Source organism: Hemiscyllium ocellatum, chromosome 20 (assembly GCF_020745735.1).
Source record: "Hemiscyllium ocellatum isolate sHemOce1 chromosome 20, sHemOce1.pat.X.cur, whole genome shotgun sequence".
Lineage (NCBI taxonomy): Eukaryota > Metazoa > Chordata > Chondrichthyes > Orectolobiformes > Hemiscylliidae > Hemiscyllium > Hemiscyllium ocellatum.
The window spans coordinates 28,895,863-28,914,318 of NC_083420.1; the positions used below are offsets into that span (position 1 = coordinate 28,895,863).

General features: G+C 42.7%; 1 protein-coding gene across 1 annotated transcript in view; it reads left to right on the forward strand.

Annotated features, from left to right (window-relative positions):
- rgs11 (regulator of G protein signaling 11) overlaps positions 1 to 18,456 on the forward strand; it is a 130,601-nt gene that overhangs the window by 50,143 nt on the left and 62,002 nt on the right. Inside the window, exon 8 of the mRNA XM_060840974.1 lies at positions 15,939 to 16,020. Within this exon, the coding sequence (XP_060696957.1) occupies positions 15,939 to 16,020 (82 nt within the window). The remainder of the gene's footprint in view (positions 1 to 15,938; positions 16,021 to 18,456) is intronic.

Below are 18,456 nucleotides of genomic sequence, written 5' to 3' on the forward strand. Positions count from 1 at the left end.
GTCAGTGCTGGGATCACTACTTTTCACTTTATACATTAACGATCTAGATGAAGGAACTTGAGGGCATTCTGACTAAGTTTGCAGATGATACAAAGATAGGTGGAGGTACAGGTAGCATTGAGGAAATAAGGAGGCTGCAGAGGGGTTTAGGCAGATTTGGAGAGTGGGCAAAGTGGCAGATGGAATACAACATGGGAAAGTGTAAGGTGATGTATTTTGGTAGGAAGAATAGAGGCAGACTATTTTCTAAAAAGGGAGAAAATTCTGAAATCTGAAGTGCAACAGAACTTGGGAGTCCTTGACCAGGATTCTCTTAACGTTAACTTGCAGGTTGAGTTGGTAGTTAGGAAGCCAAATGCAATGTTGGCAATTATTTTGACAGGACTTGAATATAAAAGCAAGGATGTGCTTCTGAGGCTTTATAAGACTCTGGTCAGACCACATTTAGAATATTGTGAGCAAGTTTGGGCCCAGTATCTCAGGAAGGATATACTGGCTTTGGAGCAGATCCAGAGGAGGTTCACAAGAAAGATCCCAGGAATGAAAAGATTAACATATGTAGAACGTTTGAGGACTCTGTGTCTATACTCAATGGATAGAAGGATGAGGGGTGATCTGATTGAAGCTTACAGAATACTGAACAACCTGAATAGAGTGAATGTTGGGAAGATGTTTCCATTGCTGAAAATGTGTTGCTGGAAAAGCTCAGCAGGTCAGGCAGCATCCAAGGAGCAGGGGAGTCAACATTTCGGGCATGAGCCCTTCTTCAGGAATCCTGAAGAAGGGCTCATGCCCGAAACGTCAATTCTCCTGCTCCTTCGATGCTGCTTGACCTGCTGCGCTTTTCCAGCAACACATTTTCAGCTCTGATCTCCAGCATCTGCAGTCCTCACTTTCTCCTAGAAGATGTTTCCATTGGCAGGAGAGACTAGTAACCGAGGGCAGACCCTTAGAGTAAAGAGAGAGGATGCTTTAGAACAGCAATGAGGTAAAAACCTCTTCAGCCAGAGGGTGGTGAATCTTTGGAATTCATTGCCACAGAACGTTTGAAGGCCAGGTCATTTAGTATATTTAAGACAGAGATAGATAGGTTCTTGATTTTTAAGAGGATCAAAGCTTACAGGGAGAAAGCGGGAGAATGGGGTTGAAAAACTTATCAACCATGATTGAACAGCAGAGCAGATTCAGTGGAGCCGAATGGTCTTACTTCTGTTCATATGTCTTATTGTATTAATTTAGCATGGTCAATCCATCTAAACTGGACATCTTTGGACTGTGGGAGGAAACCGAATCACCTGCAAAAATTCCAAACAGATATTGGGAAAACATGAAAACTCCACACACAGTAGCCTGAGGATGGAACTGAACCTGGGTCCCTGGTGCTGTGAGGCAGCAGAGCTAACCACTGAGCCACCATGCCACTAACAAAATCCCTTCAGTTGTAGTGTACACTCTAACAGTTTTGACTCCTGGTTGTAGCGCTGCAGAAACAACACAGTAATTATCGTGGAGATTACAATGCACCACTTCCACAGAAACTACTTCCTCAAAACTTCCAGCAGTGCCGTCTTTGAGCCTGGGAGCTGTTTCTGGTTACTCAAGAATGACATAGAGCATCTCAATGTGCAACCGCATGCTCTTCGAGTCACTTAGTAGTGGTATTTGCAGCTTATTAGCCAGTATAAAAATCCTCATGGCTACTGCGAATCAGCAAGTGGCAAACAGATTGAGTGACAGTAACTTTCACAGCCACAGGCAGAGCTGTGTGAAAAAATGTTCTTGACTGCAGGACACCATCCTGGTGTTGTTCAGCTCTTGGCTCTTGCACAAGCCTCTTACTGAAGATCATCACACCGTCTGTAGAGTCTGTAAATCTTTCAAGGGCCTGCTTACTATTACTATCACTGATCCAAATCTTTCTCAATAACTGCAAGAGCCCCCTTGCCACTAATCTGTCCTGTCCTCTTAAATTGGGAACAATGGAATATTCATTTTAAAATGAGCCTGCGCCATGAATTCACAACTTAAGTTTTCTTTTCTTTAGCTCCAGCTGTCTCTCTCAAAAGTTTCTTTGGACAATGTGGTGCAGTGTGCTGAATTTTATTGAAAATTGGCTGGCCATATTGCACTGTCTTGGTTTCTCTCTTGCACTTTAATGAGATATCGCCTGCAATTTCCACCGTTCTGGTCATTATGTCTGCACCATGCCCCCATGGTGCACTCTTACAGTATCTCACATTCAGGAGCAGAGTAAATGCTTACCACAGCCTGGGTCTTTGGGAATTTATGCAGTTGGTGCCATATTTAAGTTCTGGTTGTGCACCAGGCAGGAACTGCCACTCCTGTTGTGTTGCTGCACAATTCTAAAGCACGAGACTGATTAAGGGAAACCGGTATCCTGCTTCCCCAATAGGGAGCTGGATGGCGGGTTAAGCAGACGGTGGAAAAGAGGGCTATACTCTTTGCCCAGGACCACCAGAGGAGTCTGCAGGATCAGACTCTGCCAGCCTGGTCAAAACTTGCCATCCAGATCATTGTGCCTCACCTCCCATTTCTCTGCATTAAACTTCATCCATCACCTAATCGCCTACTGCACCAATATGTCAAACTGCTTTTGATGTTCTACACTGTCCTTAGGGTTTAAAACCTCTCAAGTTTTGTGTTGTTAACAAAAATTTGTAATTGTCCCCTGCATACCAAAATGTAGATCATTCATAAATTTATGGAAAAGCAAGGCTCCATATACCAGTTCCTCAGGAACTCCATTACAAATCTTTACCAGCCTGACTTTCAAAAAATACTGTTAACCAGTACTGTTTCCTATGCCTTCAGACAATTTTGTTTCCACTTTGCCACTACCCTCCTTATTCAATGGTCTATAATTTTCCTCCAACATAAAACAGTGAACCTGTGGATGCTGAAAATCTGAAACTGAAGATGGGTCACTGGACCTGAGACATTGACTCTGACTCTGCTTTCTCTGCACAAATGCAGCCAGATGTGCTGAGTTTCTCAGGTTTTTGTATTTTTATTTCAACTTTCATCAGGAGTTTGTTGTGTGACACTGTGTCAAATGCCTTTTAGAAGTCTGCACTGTATATACCACATCAATAACTTTCCTCTCATCAACCTTCTCTGTTACCTATTCAAAAAACCTCCAGCACGTTAAGTTAGACACAATTTTCCCTTAACAAATACATGCTGACTCTTTGAAATCAATCCAATTTTCCGTCTATTAACTCTACCCATCCCACATAATTGTCTTGAATGGGTCCCCCACTGCTGAAGTTAACTGGTCTGTAATTGCGAAGGAAATCTTTACAACTTGTTTTGAACAGAATTGTAGCACCAGCAGCATTTCCAAAACCAGGGAAAATTGAAAGAAAATTAGGTGTGCCTCTGCAATTTCCACTTTAAATTCATTAATTCCGCTTGTGCTCTCATCTCATCTGGTCCCATTGCCTTACCAAATTGACATACTGACAGTGTATCCAATGCCACCTCCTGATCAATTTGAGACTTTGTGGTGACTGGGTTTCCTTCTGTCATCGTGGCGTGGACAGGACCAGGCTTAGAGTTAAACACAGATGCAAACTATTCATTTAATATCTCAACCATGCCTCTTGCCTTGACGTTTAAGTCCCCTTTTTGGTCCATAATTGGTTCAATTCCTCTTTTACCACCCATTTCCAATTGATATGTTTATAGAGGTTTTTAGGATTACCCTGAGATGTTGGAAAATGCTGGACAAGATGGAGGCTTGAAGGTGAAAGTGGTGAGTTAAGCCACCAGTACCATCGCTCAGATCCTAATTATCTGAAATGGTGACAATCTCGTTTCTCTCTCTTGCATGGAAGAAAGGCAAAATGGATATAAATGAGGTGAGAATGCATAATAATGAGATGCCTTTTGTAGCCTTCTGGTGAGATTTTTGTCTTGCCGATAAGGTTTTGGCAGGAAAATTAGACTCTTCTTTTCTTAACCTCTTGAATCTAACTTTTCTGATCTGGTTATATTGTACCAACTGATTTGCCCTTGTCCGTGTTGTTCAGGAGCTGGGCAAACTCCACCCAGTCAAGATGGACCTCCCCACAACTTTAACATTGCTGAAATCAGACACTGAATGTCCAGCAACCCATCCAAGATGGCAGTCACATCACCGGAGTGCACACTGCCCTTTCAGACCAATTGATGTTCACACACACTCAAAGGCAAAATACACAAGTGCTGGAAATCAGAAATAACGTGCTGGAAATGCTCCGCAGATCTGGCAGCGTCTGTGGAAACAGTCAATGCTTCTGGGCAGTGAATGTTAAATCTGTTTCTCTCCTCAGATGTCAATCTGTCTGACCTGCTGAGTTTTTCCAGCAACTCATAATTTTATTCCAAGCTGTTTCAACTTCATTAGATGGGTCTAGAGTCCAACGGAATTCTGGTAAGTTCAATTTCTTTTTGGTTTTTAGTAGTCCGGTGAGAATGTCTTGTGATTCCTAGCCCCATGTTTCCCCCACCTCTTGGCCCCAGCTCCAATCAATAACCTTTCTAATACCCTCGCCACTTGCGTTGCAGTGGATGGTCATGGGGGTGAACTGACTTCTCCCTCCTCCTCACTGACAATAGAACCTTGCTGCCTAGTCTCAGGACAGAATCCGTATTTCGGCGTACCATGTGCTTGCAGAGAAAGCCATATATTTAGACCAATAATCTCAATACCAGCCCTGAATTAAGTCATAGCAACACTGTCTCCTAATGGGTAAACCAGTAGAATTGCCTCGTGTGATCCTTAGTGACAGTAGTTCTTTCATAACTGAAATGGCTGAAATTATACGGGTGGAAGACCCATAACAGTGGAGGATGTACCTTTTGAAAGCACAGTTCAATGACACTATCCCAACATCTACAGTGCTATTACATTGAAAGACGGTAGCGATCAATTGCACAAGACAGATGATACACAAGTTAGAATTTGTAGAATTAATATTGGCTGACATTCTATTACAGTTCTTTCAGAGACTTCATCTTTCAGTGAACCTTTTGTCTTTATTGAAGTGAAATTGAAAGGTCTCATGACTTTACTTTGAAGAGCAGAACAGTTTCCCATCCTGTTCCTGTGAATATTTATTCCTCCATAGTTAGACTGTAACTAATCTTGTAACTGAAGAAACTGTACCGAGGTAACTTTGTACCCAAGATGGTGCTGTAAGTACAACTTATAAACTTGTACATGGGACAATAAAGCTAATTCTACTTCTAATTCAACAAATTCTAATTCAATATCAACAGACCAATTTTACCCAGTCCTCAGTGTTGAATTTGGAAACTTGATGTGCACAAATTGGATGCCATATTTACCCACATGACATCAGCACCTACGCTACAAATGTGACTCCATGAATGTGATGTTCTTTGGGATATCCTGAAAATGGGCCAATATAAACACCAGTAATTTTTGGCAGAACACAGTGTTGCATGTATTCATCAGGACTTCACTCAGTAAAAGTAGAGAGACTAATTTCACATGCATAGACATCCACCAAGAGGTCACCTTTGCAATGATAAACACATGAAAATCTTCTTATATTACATCAATACTGTTAATATATTTGGGGTGCATCAGATGTCTCCTATGTCAGACTAATGGATAAGCAAAGGCAGGAGAAAGTGAGGACTGCAGATGCTGGAGATCAGAGCTGAAAATGTGTTGCTGGAAAAGCGTAGCAGGTCAGGCAGCATCCAAGGAGCAGGAGAGTTGACGTTTCGGGCATGAGTCTGAGCATGATTCCTGAAGAAGGGCTCGTGCCCGAAACGTTGACTCTCCTGTTCCTTGAATGCTGCCTGATCTGCTGTGCTTTTCCAGCAACACAAGCAAAGTTAAAAGAGAGCCAAATTGAATACATTGGTCTTGAAAGTTGGAGGTTCCATGCCTATTTTATGGGCATAAAATGGAGATTTATGTGGATGGAGTGCAGGTGCATAGGGTGGGAAGTAAGCCCCTAGTTGAGTCCCTATCCAAAATCTATTTGTATCTGGCTACATCATGTGTCTTTACTTGCAATTTCTCATCCCAAGCTTGGATATTGGTTGGATCTTGCATTACGCTTCATTGCTTCAGTGTGATAGGAGTTGAAAATAGAACGGAAAGTTGTAAAATTGTCAGCACCCCGCCCCATATCTGACCTTAAGAATAAAGGAAAAGTGACCAATGACATAGATGGAGACAGTTGATTGGAGAATGTTACATGGGTTTCTGTAGTGATATCCTAAGGAGTGGGGATTGGCCCTACAAACATTGTAACTTTCCCTTGCCTCATCAATCACTGCCACTCGGAGGGTGTTCTGCTTAGAGTTGTAATAAAATGCTGTTAACGTGCAGCTGATGACCTGATATGCTTTGTTAACCACCTCATGTTGGCTGACGGTTTCTGTGGTAATGTATTGGTTAACTAAATTTGTGGGTGAGGAATATCCAGAAAACAAAGGTTCTGCTGGAATTTGACATAAGTCCACACCTGGAGCTTTTAAATAAGCTCAATGCATGCAGAATTGCTGGTAAAATCTAAAGGTGATGATAAATGGGAAATGCATTACTAGGGACAAATACCAAAGGAATTCCACTGGATGCTTCATCTGGATTTTATCATGATTGCACCATACATGAATACCATGGAGATAGATACTTCTGGTAACTTTAAAATGTTTTCAATCTACTTGTAGGAACACACCTCTATGGCAGGTGGGATCTGAACCCAGAACCTCTAACCTAGACCTACAGACATTAACCACTGGGTCACAAGAGCACCCTTTGGTAATGTCATATCTGCAGGTGATACCAAACTCTGGAGTCAAGTTAAAGGAAATTGAAAATTTTCAAACGGCTGCTGAAAAATTACGAGCATCATCACTTCCAAGCTTGGTGGGCTGAAAGTGCAGTTTTGCAGGATTAACTCTGTGTATGTAGATAGGGTCACAGAAATGCAAACTGAATTAATGTAGTAATATTTGATATAGAATATTTAATATAGGAAGGATGTGACTGTCTTGCTACTATAATTGTTTTTGGCCTTAGTGTGCTTAACTTTTTAACCTGATGGGGATATAATGTACCGTAAGTTATTGATGTTCTTGTGTACTTTTCAGGAGCTAGAGAAGTTTTATAAATTTCCTTTCCAGTGATAGTTTAATGTTTAATGTTGAGGTAGAGGACTGAGTAGGAAATACATTCAAAAAGAATCCATTTAAAAGAGATAAAGATTAGCAAGGTTAGATCTCATGGAATACAGGGAGAACTAGCCATTTGGATACAGAACTGGCTCAAAGGTAGAGACAGAGGGTGGTGGAGGAGGATCATTTTTCAGACTGGAGGCCTGTGACCAGTGGAATGCCACAAGGATCGGTGCTGGGTCCTCTCATTTTTGTCATTTACATAAATGATTTGGATGCGAGCATAAGAGGTACAGTTAGTAAGTTTGCAGATGACACCAAAATTGGAGGAGTAGTGGACAGCGAAGAGGGTTACTTCAGGTTACAACAGCATCTGGACCAAATGGACCAATGGGCTAAGAAGTGGCAGATGGAGTTTAATTCCGATAAATGCGAGGTGCTGCATTTTGAGAAAGCAAATCTTAGCAGGACTTATACACTTAATGATAAGGTCCTAGGGAGTGTTGCTGAACAAAGAGATCTTGGAGTGCAGATTCATAGCTCCTTGAAAGTGGAGTCGCAGGTAGATAGGATAGTGAAGAAGGTGTTTGGTATGCTTTCCTTTATTGGTCAGAATATTGAGTACAGGAGTTGGGAGGTCATGTTGCGGCTGTACAGGACATTGGTTGGGCCACTGTTGGAATATTGCATGCAATTCTGATCTCATTTATATCGGAAAGATGGTGTGAAACTTGAAAGGGTTCAGAAAAGATTTACAAGGATGTTGCCAGGGTTGGAGGATTTGAACTATAGGGAGAGACTGAACAGGCTAGGGCTGTTTTCCCTGGAGCGTCAGAGGCTGAGGGGTAACCTTATAGAGGTTTACAAAATTGAGGAGTATGGATAGGATAAGTAGGCAAAGTCTTTTCCCTGGGGTTGGGGAGTTCAGAACTAGAGGGCATAGGTTTGGGTTAGAGGGGAAAGATCTAAAAGAGACCTAAGGGGCAACTTTTTCACGCAGAGGGTGGTACGTGTATGGAATGAGCTGCAAGAGGAAATGGTGGCGGCTGGTACAATTGCAACATTGAAGAGGCATTTGGATGGTTATATGAATAGGAAGGGTTTGGAGGGATATGTGCTGGCAGGTGGGACTAGATGGGGTTGGGATATCTGGTCAGCATGGACGGGTTGGACCAAAGGGTCTGTTTCCATGCTGTACATCTCTGACTCTCTGACTCTAAAAGCTTAGCTTGTGTATAGGCAGAGCGCACAGAGCAGGAATGGACATAGGACTGCTGGTTAAGTGAGGCTTTATATTTGGGTGGTTGCTTTACCTGAAACACTACTTGGATAGTGTGTCCCACCCGAATTGCCACCTCTAACCAAAAAAAAGATTCTGTGCACCAGATAGGTAAGGTGACTAGTTTCAGTTTTTTTTAGTTTTTCAGTAGCATCATTGGAAATTTAGAATAGTGGGAATGGCAGTTAGGGCAGTTGAATGTTCCTCCTGCAGATTGTGGAAGGTAAGGGTCACCACTAGTGTCCCTGCTGACTTTATCTGCAGGACATGTACCCAACTCCAGCTCCTCGAAAACCGCGTTAGGGAACTGGAGCTGGAGGTGGATGAACTTCAGATATTTGGGAGGCAGAGGGGGTTATTGGGAGGAGTTACAGGGAGGTAGTCACACCTCAGGTAAAAGAACAAGGTAGATGGGTTACAGTCAGGGGACGGAAAGGGATCCGGCAGGTAGTGCTTGTGGCCATTCCCCTGAACAGCAAGTATATCATTTTGGATACTGTTGGGGGGGATGACTTACCAGGGGTAAGCAATGAAGCACAGGTCTGTTCCTGTTGCTCAGAAGGGAAGGGGGATGAGGAGCAGAGCATTAGTCATTAGGGACTCCATAGTTAGGGGGACAGACAGGAGGTTCTGTGGGAATGAGAGAGACTCACAGTTGGTGCGTTGCCTCCCAGGTGCCAGGGTTCGCAATGTCTCTGATCGTGTTTTCGTGATCCTTGAGGAGGAGGGGGAGCAGCTGCAAGTCGTGGTCCACACAGGCACTAACAACATTAGATAAGAAGAGAGATGGGGATTTAAGGCAGAAATTCAGGGAGCTAAGATGGAAGCTTAGAGCTAGAACAAAGAGTTGTTATCTCTGCTTTCTGGGGCTTTTACCTGAAACGTTGATTTTCCTGCTACCTTTGATGCTGCCTGACCTGCTGTGTTTTTCCAGCACCACTCTAATCTAATCTCTGGTTTGTTGCTCATGCCATGTGTTAGCGAGGCGAGGAATAGAGAGAGAGAGGAGTTGAATACGTGGCTACAGGGATAGTGCAGGAGGAAGGATTTCTGATTCCTGGATAATTGGGGCTCATTCTAGGACAGGTGGGACCTCTACGAAGAGGATGGTCTTCACCTGAACCAGAGGGGTACCAATATCCTGTGGGGGAAATTTGCTAATGCTCTTCAGGTGAGTTTAAACTAATTCAGCAGGGGGATGGGAACCTAAATTGTAGTTCAAGTATACAGGAGGTTGAGAGTAGTGAGGTCAGAAATAAGGTTTCAAGGTGGCAAGAAGGCACTGGCAAGTAAGAAGTTGGTTTGAAATGTGTTCTCTTCAATGCCAGGAGCATCTGGAATAAGGTAGGTGAACTTGCAGCATGGGTTGGTACCGGGATTTCGATGTTGTGGCCATTGCAGAGACAGGAATAGTTGTTGCAAGTTCTGGGATCTAGATATTTCAGTAAGAACAGAGAAAATGTGGGAAGGTGTGGCATTTTGTCAAAGACAGTATTACTGTTGCAGAGAGGATGTTTGAGACTCATCTACTGAGATAGTATGGGCTGAGGTTAGAAATAGGAAAGGAGAGGTCGCCCGGTTGGGAGTTTTCTATAGGCCTCCAAATTCCAGAGATGTAGGGGAAAGGATAGCAAAGATAATTCTTGCTAGGAGTGAGACAGAGAGGGTAGTTGTTATGGGGGACTTTAGCTTTTCAAATATTACATTACATTACATCCCCTACAGTGTGGAAACAGGCCCTTTGGCCCAACAAGTCCACACCAACCCTCCGAAGAGTAACTCACTCAGATCCATTACCCTCTAACTAATGCACCTAACCTTAGGAATACTACAGTTCAAGTACTTTAGATGGGTCAATTTTTGTCCAATGTGTGTAGGAGGTTTCCTGACACAGTATGTAAACAGACCAACAAGGGGCGAGGCCACATTGGTTTTGGAACTGGGTTATGAACTCGGCCAGGTGTTAGATTTGGAGGTAGGAGAGCACTTTGGTGATAGTGACCACAATTCGGTTCTGTTTACTTTAGCGATGGAAAGGGATAGGTACATACCACAGGGCAAGAGTTATAGCTGGGGAAAGGCAATTACAATGAAATTGGGCAAGATTTAGGATGCACAGGATGGGGAAGGAAATTGCAGGGAATGGGCACAATTGAAATGTGAAGCTTATTCAAGGAACAGCTACTGCGGATCTTTGATAAGTATGTACCGATCAGACCGGGAGGAGGTTGTCAAGCAGAGGAGCTGTGGTTTACAAAGGAAGTTGAATCTCTTGTCAAGAGGAAGAAAGAAGGCTTATGTTAGGATGAGATGTGATGTCTCAGTTAGGGCGCTTGAGTTACAAGCTAGCCAGGAAAGACCTAAAGAGAGAGCTAAGAAGAACCAGAAGGGGACATGAGAAGTTATTGGTGGGCGGCACGGTGGCACAGTGGTTAGCACTGCTGCCTCACAGCACCAGAGACCTAGGTTCAATTCCCGCCTCCGGTGACTGACTGTGTGGAGTTTGCACATTCTCCCCGTGTCTGCGTGGGTTTCCTCCAGTTGTTCCGGTTTCCTCCCACAGTCCAAAGATGTGCGGGTCAGGTGAATTGGCCATGCTAAATTGCCCATAGTGTTAGGTAAGGGGTATGGGTGGGTTGTGCTTCGGCGGGTCAGTGTGGACTTGTTGGGCCGAAGGGCCTGTTTCCACACTGTAAGTAATCTAATCTAATATGACCAAGGAAAGCCCTCAAGCTTTCTATCGCTATATCAGGAATAAAAGCATGACGAGAGTAAGATTAGGGCCAATCAAGGGCCATAGTGGGAAGTTGTGTGTGGTGTCAGAGGAGATAAGGGAAGCGCTAAATTAATACTTTTTGTCAGTATTCATACTAGAAAAAGACAATGTTATTGAAGAGAATACTGAGATACATGCTACTAGACTAGAGGGAATTGAGGTTCACAAGGAGGAGATATTAGCAATTCTGGAAAATGTGGAAATAGATAAGTCCCCTGGGCCAGAAGGGATTTATGCTAGGATTTTCTGGGAAGCCAGGGAGGAGATTGCATAACTTTTGGCTTGGATCTTTATGTCATCATTGTCTACAGGATTAGTGCCAGAAGACCGGAGGATAGTAAATGTGGTTCTCCTGTTCAAGAAGGGGAGTAGAGACAACCCTGGTAATTATAGACCAGTGAGCCTTCCTTTGGATGTAGATAAAGTGTTGGAAAGGGTTATAAAAAATTGGATTTATAATCATCTAGAAAGGACTAAGTTGATTAGGGATAGTTAACATGGTTTTGTGAAGGGTAGGTCATGCCTCACAAACGTTATGGAGTTCTTTGAGAAGGTGACCAAACCGGTGGATGAAGGTAAAGCTGGTGATGTGGTGTATATGGATTTCATTAAGGCATTTGATAAGGTTCCCCATGGTAGGCTATTGCACAAAATATGGAGGCATGGGATTGAAAGTGATTTAGGGGTTTAGATCATAAATTGGCTAGCTGAAAGAAGACAGAATGACAATTGATGGGAAATGTTCATCCTGGAGTTCAGTTACTGTTGGTGTACTGCAAGGATCTATTTTAGGTCCAAAGCTGTTGGTCATTTTTAAAAATGACCTGGATGAGCGCATTAAAGGATGGGTTAGTAAATTTGCAGATGACACTAAGATCAGTAGAGCTGTGGATAGTGAGGAAGGATATTGTAGGTTAGAGGGGCATAGCTGGACTGAGAGGTGGCAAGTGGAATTTAATGCAGAAAAGTGTAAGCTAATTCACTTTGGAAGGAGTAACAGGAATGCAGAGTATTGGGCTAATAGTAAGATTCTTGGTAGTGTGGATGAGCAGAGAGATCTTGGTGTCCAGGTACATAGATCCCACTCGGGTTGATAGGCTTGTTAAGAAGGCATACAGTGTGTTAGCTTTTATTGGTGGAAGGACTGAGTTTCAGGACTGAGGTCATGTTACAGCTGTACAAAACTCTGGTGCAGCCACATTTGGAGTATTGCATACAATTCTGGTCACCACATCAGAGGAAGGATGTGAAAGCTTTGGAAAGGGTTGAGAGAAGATTTACTAGGATGTTGTCTGGTTTGGAAGGAAGGTCTAACAAGGAAAGGCTGAGGGACTTGAGGCTGTTTTCATTTGAGTGAAGGAGGTTGAAAGGTGACTTAATTGAGACATATAAAATAATCAGAGTTAGATACATTGGACAGTGAGAGTCTTTTTTTTCATATAGTGATGGCTAGCATGATAGGATATAGTTTTAAGTTGAGGGGTGATAGATATAGGACAGATGTCAGAGGTAGTTTCTTTACTCTGTAGGGGTGTGGAACACACTGCCTGAAACAGTAGTAGACTGTCCAACCTTAAGGGCATTTTAATGGTCATTGGATAGGCATATGGACGAGAATGGAATAGTGTAGTTTAGATGGACCTCAGATTGGTTTCACAGGTTGGTGCAACATCGAGGGCCGAAGGGCCTGTACTGCGCTGTAAAGTTCTATATTCCCTCTTCTATTAAAAAAAAGTCAATTATCTGGCTTCAAAATGTCTCTGCATCTAGAGCTGTTTGGTAATTCCCTTTTATAAAACCGCCTACCCAGCAAGTTTAAAGTGAGATACAAGTACATATACACCTGACAATATGCCACATGTCTCCTAGGGCATTTCCCTCTTCTTTGTGCAATGGAGAATTTTCAGGGGTGAGACTGTTTCTCTGAGCTGTGCCTCTCCCTGTCCATGGTTCCTAAGCTCTCAACCTCAGGCGACTGTTGAAGTTAGAGAATGGATTCAGTGGGATGTAATCAAAAAAACCTCTACAGATTATGTGATCCAAGTTAACACCTTTAATAGTCATCATAATATATCTAAATATATGTCAGTAAATATATTCAACAGCAAATTTCTATATTAAACAGTAACTGTATATTAAGCAGTAAACCCATGTTGACGAATCTCAGACCCTTCAGCCCATCGGGACCCTGCTTCACCATGGCTGGTCTGGAGAACTCCTACATCATTTGCGATATGGCCTGAGATGAAATCTGACAGTATGTAACACAACATGTCTCACTGCCAATGAATGGGGCAAAGTTCCTGATATTAGTATTACTCTGAATCTAAGATTCCATGCTACATCACCATTCTGTGGTGCTTTCAGTATGTTTCCAGACATTCCATAGTACAGAAAGACATCTTCAGGTAGCTTTGTGTGTCAGCTCAACAAGACCGTTCTCACAGGCTGGTCAATGACATGTGGTCGCCTCTCAGGCTGTTTTTGCATTAGACCTGCTTTCCATGTACTTTTCCACTTAATTTCGATTGCTCATTGTCATATCACTAATAGTCAGGGTTGAAGATATAATTTTTAATCCCACCTGGATTAAAATGTCTCTGGTGCTTAGGCTAATACCCTGCCTCTCATCCTTCCCACTGCTTGCTGCTCCTCAACTCTTTGGTATTTGCTGTGCCAGGCCTGCTGCTGCTCACATGCAGTTGTGAGAACAGCAGCTGCTGCTGGCCGCAACACTGCGCCCAAGTGGGGGTGACACCTGCCTCACCCCGGGTCAGGCAATGTATGGGTGGACATGTGCTTGTCTCATTCAGCCGGGCCCTTATTGTGCCATCTCCCAAAGATATGGATGAGGGACTAGGGTGGGCCACATCAGTGTAGGAAAGAGAGCCCTAAGTGAGTGAGTGGGGAAGAGGGAGTTTGGTGACAGGCAGTTCAGACTGATTGGGGGTGGGTGTAGGCAGCACAAGTGCTGAATATGTCTGAAGGAGCATTGTGAAAGAGGCTCACTGAACAGGGAGGAATGTTGGGAAAATGGGATTGATGAGTGACTGAGTTGGGAGGAGGGTTGAGAATAGGGGGATTGCTGAGCGAGTGAGTTGGGAGGAGGGTTTGGGAAGAGAAGTAGCTGAGTGATGAGCAGTTCGGGAGAGGGCTTGAGATTGGGGTTGCTGAGTGACTGAGTCAGGAGATGATTTGGTAAGAGTGATGCTGAGTGAATAATAGTTTTGGGCAGAGAGGGATTTTTGGAACATTTATTTCTCCCAGCTTCAAGAGCCCAAAAACAAGTTGATCCATCTCAGTAATGATCAGTGAAGAATTATTATAGAATGTATATCACCTGTAATGTGAATCTTCTAATGACGTTTAAAATGTCTGATCATTAGAGGAGCAGTTTAAAATAACTTGTTGTAGAGTTTTCACAGAATGTGCATCCTTACTCAGAATTACCATCAATCTAAAGGAATTAGCATCCGCTGGTATATACCATTCCTAATGCTTATCTAATTACTTGCAAAATAAACACAAAATGCTGTATCATTTTAATGTATGATTTTCTTTTGAAGCCTTTTATCCTTGTTAACTTCAGGGAGAAAGAAAACTTCCCTCACTGTTCAAATATGTCTTTGTTGGAGAGAGTGAGAAGATTACAAAGAACAGCATTGACAGTGGCTAGATCAACCCACGGCTAGACCAACCATTGCTAGGCATCTACAGCAGACCAGAATAAGTACAGGACGTATGTAGGTAGAACAGTGATCAGTACCTACTCATGCGATATTGCTTGGATTCCAAATCTGAATGGAAGACGGGACAAAGCATCAGAGTGTGGGAGGTATTCAAGGCTGGGCCGGGTTTGGTGAGGGGGAATAGAGCGGAGGGGAAGAAGATCATCAGTTTGGAAAGGAATCCGGGGTTTGTAGTGATCAGTGGTAGGAAGCGGTCAGAAGTGGCATTCTTGCTCTTCTAAGCTCGACATGAAGTAGCAGCCAATCTCAAGGTTTGGTTTTACTGAGTGCAACAGAGCAGCACAAACTTATTCGGAGAACATGTTTTTGAAGTGGGGACCTCAGACGGCCATTGGGTGAATAATGTTAATATATAGGTAATGGTATAGTTGCCATAGTCTCTCAGCATTCTCGTGTGTGTGAGAGAGAGAGAGAGAGACAGAGACAGAGACATGTACCTCGTGGTGATTTAAACTGAGGGTCACTACACCTCAGATGGGGGGGAAAGAGGTTGAGAAGGAGAGTCCTTCATAATAACCTCACTCGGTATAGGATTTGAATCCACACTGTTGGCATCACCCTGCTTTACAAACAGGTTGTCCAACTAATTGAGCTAAACCAACCCCCCCACCACCCCCACATACACACACACACACCACCACCAAACCCATCTTCATATTGAAAGAGACTAATGCGTGTTTCAGATATGCTTCCTGGATACTTTTCTTTCAGGTTATGTTGCACGATGTGGTTCCTGCTTAATATGCTGCTGAATAGCAGAGATAAGCTTCAGCAAAAGTTTAACAATTATGAGAAGTAGAAAAAAAGGAAAGATTAGATAAAGAGTAATAGTAGGAAGCTAAGCTTGAACATAATCACAGGCACAGATCACTTGAGCCGAATGGCCTTTTCTGTGCTGTAAATTCTGAGTAATGTATGTGCTCAGATACAGCTAAGCTGTTAAATGGATTCATTTCTCTATGTAAATCAACAGGGCAGCTAAGCAACGGAGAAAGTCTGATCGTGTTGTACTGGATTGTCAGGAGCAGGCCTATTGGCTCGTCAACAGACCTCCAGTAAGTCTTTTTACTTACCAGCAATTACGTTATTCGGAAGACCGCTTTTGTTGATTTGTGATGGCAAGATGCTGAGATTTTCCCTTCTGTAAAGTCACAACCTTGTGTGTCCAGTTGTAGATTGGGTGACAATTTTCCAGCAAGAATTGGTATTCCTACATTCTCTTGGGAACTTGTCAGTAAGGTGGGACTGTGGAAGATTGTAGCTTAGAATCCAAACAATGAAGACAGAAAATGTAACCTAGACTATCAATCTTATCAAATTACTTAACCTCAACTTTATCTGGCTGGGTGTTTCAGTCTACAGCACAAGTGGTATCTCATATTGACAAAATGCACTGAACTCTGAAAAAATATTCTTTGTAACTACCACTCAAATCTACCACAAGCAACAAAAATCTTCTCAAAATTTGGAATACTATGCTCATCGCCTAGCTGGTAATTTATTTAGTATAAACTGGGTTATCTTCACTGTCAGTTAAATTTTGTTCTATTTTGCAGGTGGCTGCTGATGTGTAGAAATGTAAATGATTTTTAAATTAATATTCTTTCACTATCCTGCAATATGTTATGCAGAATTACCAGGTGAACATGACCTAATTTGCTCCCTGAAAGGTGGTTCACCTTTCGTAACTGCTTTTCCCTAATGCCTAGGGAAAGCAGGACTCTGCAGATTACCTACTGGAACTGCAGCCCTGAAAGTGGGCAACTTATCCCAGCACCAATATGCTTTCTGTGGACAACCCACCAATTATAAGGAGTCCCATTGGCTAAAAGCAAGGGGGCCTTACACTGATATCTACTCCAAGACTTAACGGACTGTGTTAGTGTGTGCATTGGAGCATGTAATACCAGTGACAGGCACAGATTTGCAACAATGGTCAAGAGCTTAGTCTTGCTGCTGTAACCAAATCAGAAGCAGGGGCTCATGAGGACTATTTCACACTTGCAACAGATTAATATTGGCAAAAGAACGTACAAAACATCCTCTTGACTAGGAATGGTATCCGGCAGTGGGTAAGCCCAGAAGCAAAAAGAGAAAATACTACTGAATGCTATTGAGTGCATGTGGTCTTTCCTATTCAGTCCATGTAATTTCAGGAGGTGACAGGCTGGCAGAGCACCCAGAGAAACAGAATAAAAAGTGATTTCAGCCTCTTACACTATTTCCACAGGAGTTCCAGTCAAATCCTGGAAAGATTACAATCAGCAACTAGGAATGTCTGATTGAATTGCAGACTCTTAGAATTTTCAAAATTTAGACAATCAGTATGGAAGTTTTGTTTTATTTTTAAAAAATACCTTTATCAGAGATTTGCATCTTTGAAGAAGTTTAATTGCTCTGTTAATAAAAAAAATACTAAAAATAAAGGAGAATAAAATTGGTTCAGATATTGACATTGGAGCAATTTGCTTGTTTCTGCTATTTTATAAATGTTATAATAGGAGCAGTAGGACATACCACATTATTGGACATCTGGTGGCAGAAGTCTGGACAGATCACAAGCAAGAGTACCTTCTAAACAGGTGTACAGGTTTCTCACACAGGTTTGCTGGAGTTTTAAAAGGCTGAGTTCAAACAGACTGCAGTTTGGCTGTAGCAAGGGCCTGAACCAGCAGTGTGGGGTAATATTTTTATACCCCAGATGTAAATGCTTTTGTAGGGGGGTAAGATCTGTTTAAGTGTCATGATCTGAATTTTTTTGTGTTTTGAGCATAAGTTGGCATGGTGGCAACATGATGATAAGAAGGGCCATGGAGTGGGGGGCGGGGTGAGAGCCTGAAGATCTATTAGTGCCTCAAGCAACTGTGATGAAGTCCTAGAGAACCATGTGGACCTTATAACCAGGCAACCTGTTCACTTTCCTAACCTCATGACTGCTTAGACTCTACTTCTGGGAATTGCAGACCACGAGTTCCCTCATGAAAAAGTGAGGACTGCAGATGCTGGAGATCAGAGTTGAGTGTGGTGCTAGAAAAGTTGAGTGCGATTTGGGCAAAAGCCCTTGAGGGGTCGATTCTCCTGCTCCTCGGATGCTGCCTGACCTGCTGTGCTTTTCCAGCACGAGTTTCCTCACTCATGCTTCCTGCCTCTCCAGCCAAAACTTTGGGGGCCATGATTTTTACTTTTGTCATTGCTAGATCCTTCCAAATTTGCATCTGGAGATGAGAGTAAGTACACAAGCAGAGAATTGAATTCTATTTGGATTAGAGGTACATTGTAAATTAAGCGATTTAGACCTGAAAACAACAATTAACCCTATTACATTCATTAACTAATGAAGATATTAATCTGCATTTGATTTATAAAACATCTCCACTTTGAATCTCTCAAATATTGCAATGTACTGCTCAAGTATCTGGTATCATAGATATTTCCTTGCACCTGAGAATCTGTTAACATAACATTTCAAATCTTAGGAACAAAAACTATAC